General features: G+C 42.2%; 1 protein-coding gene across 5 annotated transcripts in view; it reads right to left on the bottom strand.

The window, feature by feature from the left end:
• Nucleotides 1-417: 417 nt before the first annotated feature.
• The window catches only part of LOC310860366 (uncharacterized protein), a 14,737-nt gene continuing 2,542 nt past the window's right edge, over nucleotides 418-12,612 (bottom strand). Inside the window, exons 2-8 of one of the 5 annotated variants that reach the window (XM_083767235.1) lie at nucleotides 11,565-11,661; nucleotides 5,802-5,955; nucleotides 4,914-4,989; nucleotides 3,880-3,967; nucleotides 1,483-3,587; nucleotides 1,382-1,443; nucleotides 418-754 (exon numbers count right to left, since the gene is read on the bottom strand). In XM_083767235.1, coding sequence (XP_083623361.1) covers nucleotides 3,586-3,587; nucleotides 3,880-3,967; nucleotides 4,914-4,989; nucleotides 5,802-5,955; nucleotides 11,565-11,661 — 417 coding nt within the window. In that variant the 3' untranslated portion in view covers nucleotides 418-754; nucleotides 1,382-1,443; nucleotides 1,483-3,585. Of the gene's footprint in view, nucleotides 755-775; nucleotides 1,177-1,381; nucleotides 3,588-3,879; nucleotides 3,968-4,913; nucleotides 4,990-5,801; nucleotides 5,956-11,564; nucleotides 11,662-12,612 lie in introns of those variants that run through there. The other 4 variants (XM_083767234.1, XM_083767233.1, XM_083767232.1 and 1 more) reach the window with 4 other exon arrangements.

Here is a 12,612-nt window from a genome sequence, read left to right as displayed (position 1 = left end):
CTTTTAATTAGTCTGTCTGGAAAAGCTATTTTGCCTGGACTAATAAGTCCTCAGTGCATCCATGCAGTGTTTTTGAGGGGCACTATAAGCCCCTCCTATATACAGGTTTAATGTTTGTCTTTAGTTCAATGTTTGTTTCAAAACGTCATTGACAATAAAGGGAACATTTACGTCAATGTTTAACTAATTACGTCATATTGTCTCTTTATTGTTAACGGCGTTTAATGTTTGTGTTTGCACTGTTTGTTTTACATCACCATTACATCACCTAATCAACATGAGTTACGACTTTAATATATTAGCAGCGCCTCTCACTTCACACAGGTGTGATTTTTTTTGTTTTTCGTAATAGTAATAATAATATTAAAATAATAAATGTTATTACATTTATTCATTCTTTAAAGACAGACAGAATCAGACTTTATTGTATTGAATTTATTCATCTCTCATCTCTTTATTACTGGAGAGAAAACTCATATATTACAAAAACTAAAAACATTCAAAACAATAAATACATCAGGTGGCGAGCGCGCGCTGTGTGTGTGTGTGTGCGTGTGTGTGTGTGTGTGTGTGTGTGTGTGTGTGTGTGTATCTGTGTCAGACTGTTAATGTGTGATATTTTGTGTTGCTGAAACTATGATTTCTAAAAGCAAAGCGACAACATTCACAGAAGTGCAGATGAAGCAAAGGGCAGATCACCGTTACCCCTAAATGATTCTGGCATTTGTATTTTTCACTATTTTGAAAAACATTTCTAAACAGTTCAAATAACCGTCAGGCGAAAAGAAGCGACTTGGACTCCTCATGCATAGAGGGAAACATGAGGTCAGTCCGTTGCTCTCCCCAGGTTGGCAGTGTAGAGCCCAGGATTACATGAGGTAATTGACACTGGGTGAAAAAAATGGGTTGCAAAAAGTGTGGGATAAAAACTTGAAGAAATAAAAAGTTATTTCAAATATATAGCCGATCTACAAGCTCGATGTAGGTTGGCTGTTTGAACTATTTAAAGAAAATACAAAAATAATAATAATAATACAAAAAAGTATTGGTTTAAACTTTAAGGGGTAAGGCGACACACAAGATGTACAGTCCAGACTACAGGTGACCTTACAGTCCAGACTAACTAGTCTGAACTGATGACCTTACAGTCCAGACTAACTAGTCTGGACTGATGACCTTACAGTCCAGACTCACCTGTTAGTCTGGACTGATGACCTTACAGTCCAGACTCACCATTTAGTCTGGACTGATGACCTTACAGTCCAGACTCACCTGTTAGTCTGGACTGATGACCTTACAGTCCAGACTAACTAGTCTGGACTGATGACCTTACAGTCCAGACTCACCTGTTAGTCTGGACTGATGACCTTACAGTCCAGACTCACCTGTATGAGTCTGGACTGATGACCTTACAGTCCAGACTAACTAGTCTGGACTGATGACCTTACAGTCCAGACTCACCATTTAGTCTGGACTGATGACCTTACAGTCCAGACTAACTAGTCTGGACTGATGACCTTACAGTCCAGACTCACCTGTTAGTCTGAACTGATGACCTTACAGTCCAGACTCACCCGTTAGTCTGGACTGATGACCTTACAGACGAACGCAAAGGCTCAACATGTACAGCATTGTTCTGTAGACATAGCACTCTAAAAACAGTGGTTCCCAATCCTTTCCATGCCAAGGACCCCCATAATGATACTCATCAGGCAAAGGACCCCCATAAGAGAAGATGTTTACGGTTCTAGGACCCCCATAAGAGAAGATGTTTACGGTTCTAGGACCCCCATAAGAGAAGATCTTTACGGTTCTAGGACCCCCATAAGAGAAGATGTTTACGGTTCTAGGACCCCCATAAGAGAAGATGTTTATGGTTCTAGGACCCCCATAAGAGAAGATCTTTACGGTTCTAGGACCCCCATAAGAGAAGATCTTTACGGTTCTAGGACCCCCATGAGAAGATCTTTACGGTTCTAGGACCCCCATAAGAGAAGATGTTTACGGTTCTAGGACCCCCATAAGAGAAGATCTTTACGGTTCTAGGACCCCCAGTTTGACCTGAATATAGGCTATGGTCTCCTATTTAATGACATCTCTATCACTGAATGGGACCCCTGATACATATTTATTGTAAAATCAAAGTTAATTTAACTCAGATAGTACCAATGGATCCCATGAGGGTCCATTTGGTTTGGGAACCACTGCTCTAAGGAGTATATAGATAAGATATTCCTCATCTACTGTTGGACAGATGATAGATTCTATAGTTTACTGATGATCCTATGATGACTATTTCTATATGATATGGTATATATGTGATGTACAGTATCACCATGTGGTGTTACTGTAAGTCTATGTATTTTATCACCATGTGGTGTTACTGTAAGTCTATGTATGTGATGTATTTTATCACCATGTGTTGTTGTTGCTTACTGTCTCTGGATTAAGAGCGTCTGATAAATGACTACATTGTAAATTGTAATAATTCATATTCATTCATGTTCACGTCAATAGTTGATAAAGAAAACAATACAAAATACAAAAAAGAAACTGCAGGCTGTAATGCACAGCAGCATGTTGTAAAGATCCTCACTTCCTGGTGTCACCAAAACACCAACTAGAGATGGGTTAGGATTAGGGTTACCTAATTAATTAAACCCTCACCCTAACCCGGTTAGGATTAGGGCTAACCCTCACCCTAACCCTAACCCTAATTTAGCTCTGGTCCATAGCTCTAATGCGTTGCATTTAGAGCTATGTTATGTGATTAAGATGTTGACTAATCCCAGGTTTAGCACTGTTAGATACCGCTCTTTGATGTGGAAACATTGGTACGAGTGCCTCTTATAGATTTTTTTTTAATCTTAAATAAAAAGAACGTTTTTGCTACTCACCAAAACAAAGGCGGGCCGTGTCATTAGAAAGCCTACTTTCCTTAGTGGACGCACTCTGAGCCCCCCCCCCCCCCCCACCACACGTATAAACTGTACGTTTTGGCCAGAAAGGGATTTTATTCACTAGAGGAAAAATATTCTCTATGGGGCAGTTGAAGCAGTTCTCTGGGCAATATTGGTAGAAGGCGCAGTGGAGTAACTAAAAGTATTTTTTTTCCCCGGTGGAAACAAAATCCCCTTTTGGCCAAAAAGTACAGTTTATACGTGTGGTGGTGGTGGTGGTGGTGGGGGGGGGGGGTGGTGGTGGCTCAGAGTGCGCACACACTCGCACGCACGGGTTAGAGAACCAGAAGCTACAGTAAAAGCTACAGTAAAAGCTACAGTAAAAGCCTATATCATCGGTGAAGGAAGTGAGGAAGATCTGTCCATCATGGCTGCTGTGAACACATCCTGTCAATCAAACACATCCTGTCAATCAAACATATCCTGTCAATCAAACACATCCTGTCAATCAAACACATCCTGTCAATCAAACACATCCTGTCAATCAAACAGATCCTGTCAATCAAAGAAAGTAATCAATAGAGAAACTAATGGTTAGTTCAGAACTGAATGCAGTGTGATGTAGTGTCCACCTGGTGGCACTGTTGCTCTCATTACAGCAGACTGACGCTTGCCCCACAGAGGTTCCTGTGAACACAAAATGAATGATTAAAATGTAACCTAAAAACAGAAATAAAAGACAATATGAATGTGACGACAGCTATTAAACAGTTTGTGTTCATATTTATCATACAGCTGGTTACTATGGTTACTAAATGTAAACTGTTATTGTGTTTATATGTGGAAGCCTCGGTAATGTCCATAAATCACTTGTGATTGGCCTGCAGTGCGTGCGTGTGTGTGTGCGTGCGTGCGTGTGTGCGTGCGTGTGTGTGTGCGTGCGTGCTTGTGTGTGCGTGCGTGCGTGCGTGTTACTTACAGACGAGGAGGACCACAGACCAACAGAGGAACGACATCAAACTGAAGATCTGAAGACGAGACGAACCGTTTCGTTCTCCATCATCGTCCTGTTGATTAATAATAATAATAATAATATTAATAATACATTTTATTCATAAGGCGCCTTTCAGGGCACTCAAGGTCGCCGTACAGGTTAAAAACAGTACAAGAACACAGTTAAAAGCAGAACAAAACTAGGGCACAGCTTGCAGCAGAAGACACAGAGGTCACACAGAGTCATAAGCCTGCCTAAACAGGTGGGTTTTGAGGTGAGTTTGAAATATGGAGATAGAGTCCATGTTTCTGATGTCAGGGGGGGAGGGAGTACGTTCCAGAGGTGAGGGGCAGAGCGGCTTGATTGATTGAATAGTTAATTAGACAGAAATGTAACAGATGTACAGTCAGAAACCTGGTGTAAAAGGATCGCACCAGAAAGTCTTCTACCCGGAGCCCAGGCTATCTAAATGGGCTATCTAAAACCCACCTCTATAAATGAGGTGTGTCATGGACTCCAGGCCGAGAAGTAGTGGAATCAGTTTGTTTTGGGAGGTTTGTAGCTCAGTGATGCAGGAGAAGCAGGAGGTTTGTAGCTCAGTGATGCAGGAGAAGCAGGAGGTTTGTAGCTCAGTGATGCAGGAGAAGCAGGAGGTTTGTAGCTCAGTGATGCAGGAGAAGCAGGAGGTTTGTAGCTCAGTGATGCAGGAGAAACAGGAGGTTTGTAGCTCAGTGATGCAGTGTGATGTTAGTGTGATGCTGTGTGAAGTGTTGTATCCTGCCCTTTTTTTTCCTTCATTCTAATTATTTGTTCGGCCCTTATTTGTACCTTATTTTTCTCTTGTTATAACCATGGCCACTTAAAGCCAGCATGCGGCTTTAAAACCAGTGCTTGTTAAAGCCAGCACCATGGTTTTAAGCACTGGTTTTAATTAAGCACTGGTTTTAATTAAGCACTGGTTTTAAGCACTAGGCTTTGTGCAAAATCATGTGCATTTAACTCGTCGTTAAAATCATTACCTCTGTTTCTGTTTTTGATGATCTGAGTTTCTCTGCTACTGCTGTTGCTGCTGCGACGTCATCCTTACACCTCAACCTAGAGCACACGCACACGCACACACGCACACATTTGAATTATTTATCTGCACAAGAGGCGTAATACAATAGACCCAAACACTGATCAGAATTAGGTTATACATTATATGGTCCAACCAGATATAGCTGCTGCACATGCTTAACACACAGAGGGAAAAGAAGAGAAAATAAATATATATAGCACATTGTTGACATACTATTACTTGACACTACTAGACAGGATGTTTGTTTTGGGTTTTTAAAGCCACCTAGGGATAAATGAAACAACGCCTTCTCCAGACAGACAGACTGCCCATAGTAGCTGAGACAGAACAGTATTTAGCCAGCTTTTTTGCATTTGTTTTTAGCAATCCACCACACACACACACACACGCACACGCACACGCACACGCACACGCACACGCACACGCACACGCACACGCACACACACACGCACACGCACACGCACACGCACACTCACACTCACACTCACACTCACACTCACACTCACACTCTCACACACACACACACACACACACACACACACACACACACACACACACACACACACACACACACACGGTAAATAGTGGCATATACTATATATAGCGACCTTACCCAAGGCACTTTACATACATGTTACTATGCTACATTCACACATGACATTATGAGTAGGGAGTATTTATGAGTAGGGAGTATTTATGCATATGGAGTATTTATGAGTAGGGAGTACTGATGCGTAGTGAGTATTAATGTGTACGCACGCACGCACGCACAGTCACACACAGTCACACACACACACACACACACAGTCACTAAGCCACGCCCACTTACAGCTGTTTGTGCGTCAGTAACTTGGATGCGTCGCAGGCCCTGTTCTGGAACTGAGCCGCGCTCATGTGACTCTCTGCCGCCACCCGCAGGCTCTGACACGCCTGGGTGTGAAGGGTTAACTCTGTCACGTTCTGCTGCAGAACCTCCACTGTGTCTGTAAATATATACATACATATATACATTAATATATACATGAATATACACATTAAATTACATCAATACATCCAACCCTGGGTGTGAAGGGTTAACTCTGTCACGTTCTGCTGCAGAACCTCCACTGTGTCTGTAAATATATACATACATATATACATAAATACATTAATATATACATGAATATACACATTCAAATACATCAATACATCCAACCCTGAGTGTGAAGGGTTAACTCTGTCACGTTCTGCTGCAGAACCTCCACTGTGTCTGTAAATATATACATACATATATACATTAATATATACATGAATATACACATTAAAATACATCAATACATCCAACCCTGAGTGTGAAGGGTTGACTCCGTCACGTACTGCTGGAGAACCTCCACTGTGTCTGTAAATAGTTAAATACATACAGTATATACATATATACATAAATACATTAATATATACATTAAAATACATCAATACATCCAACCCTGAGTGTGAAGGGTTAACTCTTCCACGTTCTGCTGCAGAACCTCCACTGTGTCTGTAAATATATATATTTACATAAATACATTAAAATATATGTCATATCTATATAATGAAACTATGAGTATACACTATAATACTATAGTGTATAGTGTATAGTATATAGTTATAGTGTATACACTATAATACTATAGTGTATAGTGTATAGTATATAGTTATAGTGTATACACTATAATACTATAGTGTATAGTATATAGTTATAGTGTATACACTATAATACTACAATGCTGTCTACATAAAATGCTACCTAAGTTACATAAGTTGAATTGAGGTGTTGAATTAAGCCCTGTAGCACTTGCCGTGTGTCTGCGCATGTGTGTGTGTGTTTGTGCGTGCGTGCGTGCGTGCGTGCGTGCGTGCGTGCGTGCGCGCGTGTGTGTGTGTGTGTGTGTGTGCGTGCGTGTGTGTCCGTGCGTGTGTACCAGACCTAGAACAGAGCTGTATACAGTAATACATCAGTAATAAATCATGTATTTGTTCAGGGTTTTTAAATAGAGCCTGCATGATGGAACATTAACTTATAAGGGCTGGTATCACACACACACACACACACACACACACACACACACACACACACACACAGCCTCTGATGTCACTGAACTATTTCAGGAATTGTGTCTGGAGGTCGGGCGTTTTTTTTCCCACTAAGTTTAGGAATGTTGCAGCGAGACGATAAGATGTTCAGTAGTCTGGTTATTATTATTATTATTATTATTATTATTATTATTATTAATGTTCAGTAGCGTCTGGTCAGGGTTAGGGTTATGACCTTTCTGACAGTCACGCTGTATTTCCTTTTTCCATATTAATGAAATCCACATGTCACACAAACATACACCATGCAATGCAATATAACTGTACAAACAAAACAACAGGCAACACAATGGCATGATGGTAACCATGGCAACGAATGGTTTCTGTTTCCTGTTGTATTTCCAAACTGTTTTTTATTCAGTATTTAAGTCCGACGTCATTTTGTAGTGCTACGTTACGTCCGGGTCCAAGTGGCACCAGCTCCCGTCCGCATCTCATTGTAAATTGAATATCTAAACGCGTGAATCTTTTTACAGTGACGTTATTTTTCAGAAAGGAAGCCATTGAGGGTTAAAATGGCTCTTAATGCTTCCAACTCGAGTGGAATTATTAATGTTTTGTACAAGTGTCCATGACAACAAAAATATATGATGTGGAGACAATAAAGACTATTATTATCATTATTATTGAAGGTGGCAACAGTCCATTTGATCGGTAAAATATTTCTGGGGTATATTTAGAATGTGTGCATGGCTTGAGTATGTTGAATCTAGTTTGCATTATGAGGATTTATTTGACACAATAAAATAAAATGGCGATAGTATTCCATGTGGGGCAGACGGCCTGTCACTGTCAGATTTGGGAGAGCAGCGCAGCTTTGTTGTTGCGAGGAAAGCGGTAAAATTAGACTTTCGTGGTTGTTTTCGTCAAGTCCCCATGGAGTATAACTCCATGGGGACACAAAAGCGACACAAAAGTAGGACCCGGAAGTATCTCAGGAGTGGGCGCTTACGTCACAGCTAAAATACTGAATACCCAGCACCCTAATGAAGGGAACTTGATTCAGCTGGAGGGGCACTTCCTGACGAGGGAACCTCCCCGGAGCACTTCAAGTCAAGGGACTGCTTTCAAAGGGGGGGACGGGGGTGGGGGGGGGGGGGGACGGAGCCCACAGGGATCGAACCAGGAACCTTGCGGTTGCCATCCGGCCACTCTACCGCTGAGCCACCGCTGCCACTCGGTTTAAAACTACAAGGAAAGCTAGCTTGCCTTCCTGCTGATGAGGATATACAGTATAGTCACCTTTACAGTCAAAGGCAGATTACAGGTCCTTACAACCAGACTCTCTCTGTGGTACCCTGACACGTTCTAGATTAGTCCTTCAACCAGACTCTCTCTGTGGTACCCTGACACGTTCTAGATTAGTCCTTCAACCAGACTCTCTCTGTGGTACCCTGACACGTTCTAGATTAGTCCTTCAACCAGACTCTCTCTGTGGTACCCTGACACGTTCTAGATTAGTCCTTCAACCAGACCTCTCTCTGTGGTACCCTGACTCGTTCTAGATTAGTCCTTCAACCAGACCTCTCTCTGTGGTACCCTGACACGTTCTAGATTAGTCCTTCAACCAGACTCTCTCTGTGGTACCCTGACACGTTCTAGATTAGTCCTTCAACCAGACTCTCTCTGTGGTACCCTGACACGTTCTAGATTACATATAGGATTGTTGAGCTATTATAGCTAAGGTCATAAGTTCATATGTTTCATCATCTGCTAAACCCTAACCCTGTGGAAACGAGGCCTTTTCAGACGTCACAGCAAATATAACACACCAGATGTTGTTGTTGTTGACGAGGAGAGTAGAGAAGTGACATGTACGTTCTACCAGCCTGGAGGCATTCCTTATGGAGAGGAGAGGAGAGGAGAGGAGAGGAGAGGAGAGGAGAGGAGAGGAGAGGAGAGGAGAGGAGAGGAGAGGAGAGGAGAGGAGAGGAGAGGAGAGGAGAGGAGAGGAGAGGCATTCCTTACCAAAGTGCTAAAGTATACCAATGTCTTCACCCATTTAGACCCGAGGACGATTCTACAATAAAAATACTCTGTATTAGTATAGTATTACTAGTAGTAATATTGGTAATATTAGTAGTATTACTAGTATTACTAGTAGTACTACTCATACTGAGTATATTGTAATGTGTACTCTGCATATAAACACAGTTTTTAATCCACTTCCTCAGTGGCGCTCTATTCCGGCCAATCACAGATATTTTATTTACTGTGACTCACTGGTTGCTACGGTTACCGTTAGGGGTTACCGGGCGGAAAATACAGCTAAGAATATCCCTGTGGTGGAGAGAGTGACTCCTTTATATGGCTCTGAAGGAGAGGGGAGGAGAGGAGAGCAATTCATTTAGACTGGAGAGGAGAGGAGAGGAGAGGAGAGGAGAGGAGAGGAGAGGAGAGGAGAGGAGAGGAGAGGAGAGGAGAGGAGAGGAGAGGAGAGGAGAGGAGAGGAATTCATTTAGACTGGAGAGGAGAGGAGAGGAGAGGAGAGGAGAGGAGAGGAGAGGAGAGGAGAGGAGAGGAGAGGAGAGGAGAGGAGAGGAGAGGAGAGGAGAGGAGAGGAGAGGAGAGGAGAGGAGAGGAGAGGAGAGGAGAGGAGAGGAGAGGAGAGGAGAGGAGAGGAGAGGAGAGGAGAGGAGAGGAGAGGAGAGGAGAGGAGAGGAGAGGAGAGGAGAGGAGAGGAGAGGGCCAGTGAGTCAGAGAGTGAGTAGGGGTTTCCTACGTTTCTGACCGAGGCTATAACTATATAAGCCACTGACATTTTTTAAATGTAAAAGCAGGGAATCATAGCTTCAAATAGACATATTGGTTGTTTAGTTTGACTCACTGGTTTTGGAGATATGGCTTATAGAGTAATGTCTGGCAGAGAAACAGCGAGTTGAGAAAACAGGCTTGAAAGGTTCACTTCTGTGGTCTCTAACATTACACCTATAGCTACATGTTTAAGCATTTATTTCATATTTACATGTCTTCTGTGGTCTCTAACATTACACCTATAGCTACATGTTTAAGCATTTATTTATTTTACATGTTTTCTGTGGACTCTAACATTACACCTATAGCTACATGTTTAAGCATTTATTTCATATTTACATGTCTTCTGTGGTCTCTAACATTACACCTATAGCTACATGTTTAATCATTTATTTCATATTTACATGTCTTCTGTGGTCTCTAACATTACACCTAGCTACATGTTTAAGCATTTATTTCATATTTACATGTCTTCTGTGGTCTCTAACATTACACCTATAGCTACATGTTTAAGCATTTATTTAATATTTACATGTCTTCTGTGGACTCTAACATTACACCTATAGCTACATGTTTAAGCATTTATTTCATATTTACATGTCTTCTGTGGACTCTAACATTACACCTATAGCTACATGTTTAAGCATTTATTTCATATTTACATGTGGATTTCAGCTCTGACATTTATTTCAGACATGCTCTAGTATGTGAAGAGTCTGCCTGTGACGTTAACTCATTTTGGATAAAATAAAATAAATTGCTACCATGACTGTCAGGTATGTTTGAGGGGCGCTAGCCTACTTGTACTTCTATGTCCAGCTTGGAGGGTTTGTGTGAACAGAAACATTGAATCCCATTCATGGCAACAGTGAACACGCAAATTATGAACGGCCAGAATGAGATATGATGTATTATTTTGTGGCTATATATATATATATATATATATATATATATATATATATATATATTCCAATCCCAGCCACGGCCCAGGATGGACCGCTGAGCCACGGCCCAGGATGGACCTCTGAGCCACGGCCCAGGATGGACCTCTGAGCCATGGCCCAGGATGGACCTCTGAGCCCCAGGATGGACCTCTGAGCCCCAGGATGGACCGCTGAGCCAGGCCCAGGATGGACCTCTGAGCCCCAGGATGGACCGCTGAGCCAGGCCCAGGATGGACCTCTGAGCCCCAGGATGGACCGCTGAGCCACGGCCCAGGATGGACCTCTGAGCCCCAGGATGGACCGCTGAGCCACGGCCCAGGATGGACCTCTGAGCCACGGCCCAGGATGGACCTCTGAGCCACGGCCCAGGATGGACCTCTGAGCCCCAGGATGGACCTCTGAGCCACGGCCCAGGATGGACCTCTGAGCCACGGCCCAGGATGGACCTCTGAGCCCCAGGATGGACCTCTGAGCCACGGCCCAGGATGGACCTCTGAGGGACCTCTGAGCCACGGCCCAGGATGGACCTCTGAGCCACGGCCCAGGATGGACCGCTGAGCCACGGCCCAGGATGGACCTCTGAGCCCCAGGATGGACCTCTGAGCCACGGCCCAGGATGGACCTCTGAGCCCCAGGATGGACCGCTGAGCCACGGCCCAGGACATGATGTATGATTTTTATACCTTAGCTTGGAGGTCAGGTCAGTATGTTACTGTACCTTGGAGGTCAGGGGTCAGTGTTTTACTGTACCTTGGAGGTCAAAGGTCAGTATTTTACTGTACCTTGGAGGTCAGAGTTGACAGCGGTCAGGTTTCTCTCCGTCTGGATGTGAGTCTGGATGTGTTCTTCCAACACGCTGATGTTGGACCTCAGAATGTCCTGAAACACATAAATATATAAATATATAAATATATAAACATATAAACATATAAATATATAAACACATAAATATATAAACACATAAATATATAATAAATATATACCGTACATGAATAAACCACGGAAAGAAAGAAAGAAAGAAAGACAGAAAGAAAGAAAGAAAGAAAGAAAGAAAGAAAGAAAGATTCCATGTCTGAGTCATCAAACCACTCGGAGTGGTCCCTACACATGGCCACGCCCAAACACATGACATCACAGCAGGCGGGGCTAGTGACACTACAGAGACTGTGGTGTGACTGTACAATACTTTAAATTACAGTACAGTACTGTACAATACTTTAAATTACAGTACAGTACTGTTACTGTCCAATACTTTAACCCATTTTGACCTGAGATCAGATTCTATAAATGTCTTCTATATCCTGACAGTGTTCTGAAAAAGTTATGTTTCTATGTCAGTCGTTCTTCGATGTTTCAAAAATAGCAGACCTACAAGCTCATAGCGCGCCACTCGGTGGCGCACTATGAGCTTGTAGATCTGGTATTTTTCAATAGCTAAAGCATGACATGATGCTAACACAAAAAGGGCCCAAAATGGGTTATAACAGTTGTCATGTTAATAATACAACATAAACAGTACAGAGGCTTTAGTTGTTACTGTACAATACTTTAAAACAGTTGTCCTGTTAATAATACAACATAAACATTACAGAGGCTTTAGTTGTTACTGTAACAACACTTTAAACAGTTGTCATGTTAATAATACAACATAAACATTAGAGACTTTAGTTGTTACTGTACAATACTTTAAAACAGTTGTCATGTTAATAATACAACATAAACATTAGAGGCTTTAGTTGTTACTGTACAACACTTTAAAACAGTTGTCATGTTAATAATACAACATAAACATTACAGAGGCTTTAGTTGTTACTGTACAATACTTTAAAA

This window comes from Protomyctophum parallelum (assembly GCF_964188405.1).
Source record: "Protomyctophum parallelum genome assembly, chromosome: 6".
Classification (NCBI taxonomy): Eukaryota; Metazoa; Chordata; class Actinopteri; order Myctophiformes; family Myctophidae; genus Protomyctophum; species Protomyctophum parallelum.
The sequence above is the reverse complement of the archived record's forward strand: the minus strand, read 5'-3'. Positions and strand labels throughout refer to the sequence as shown.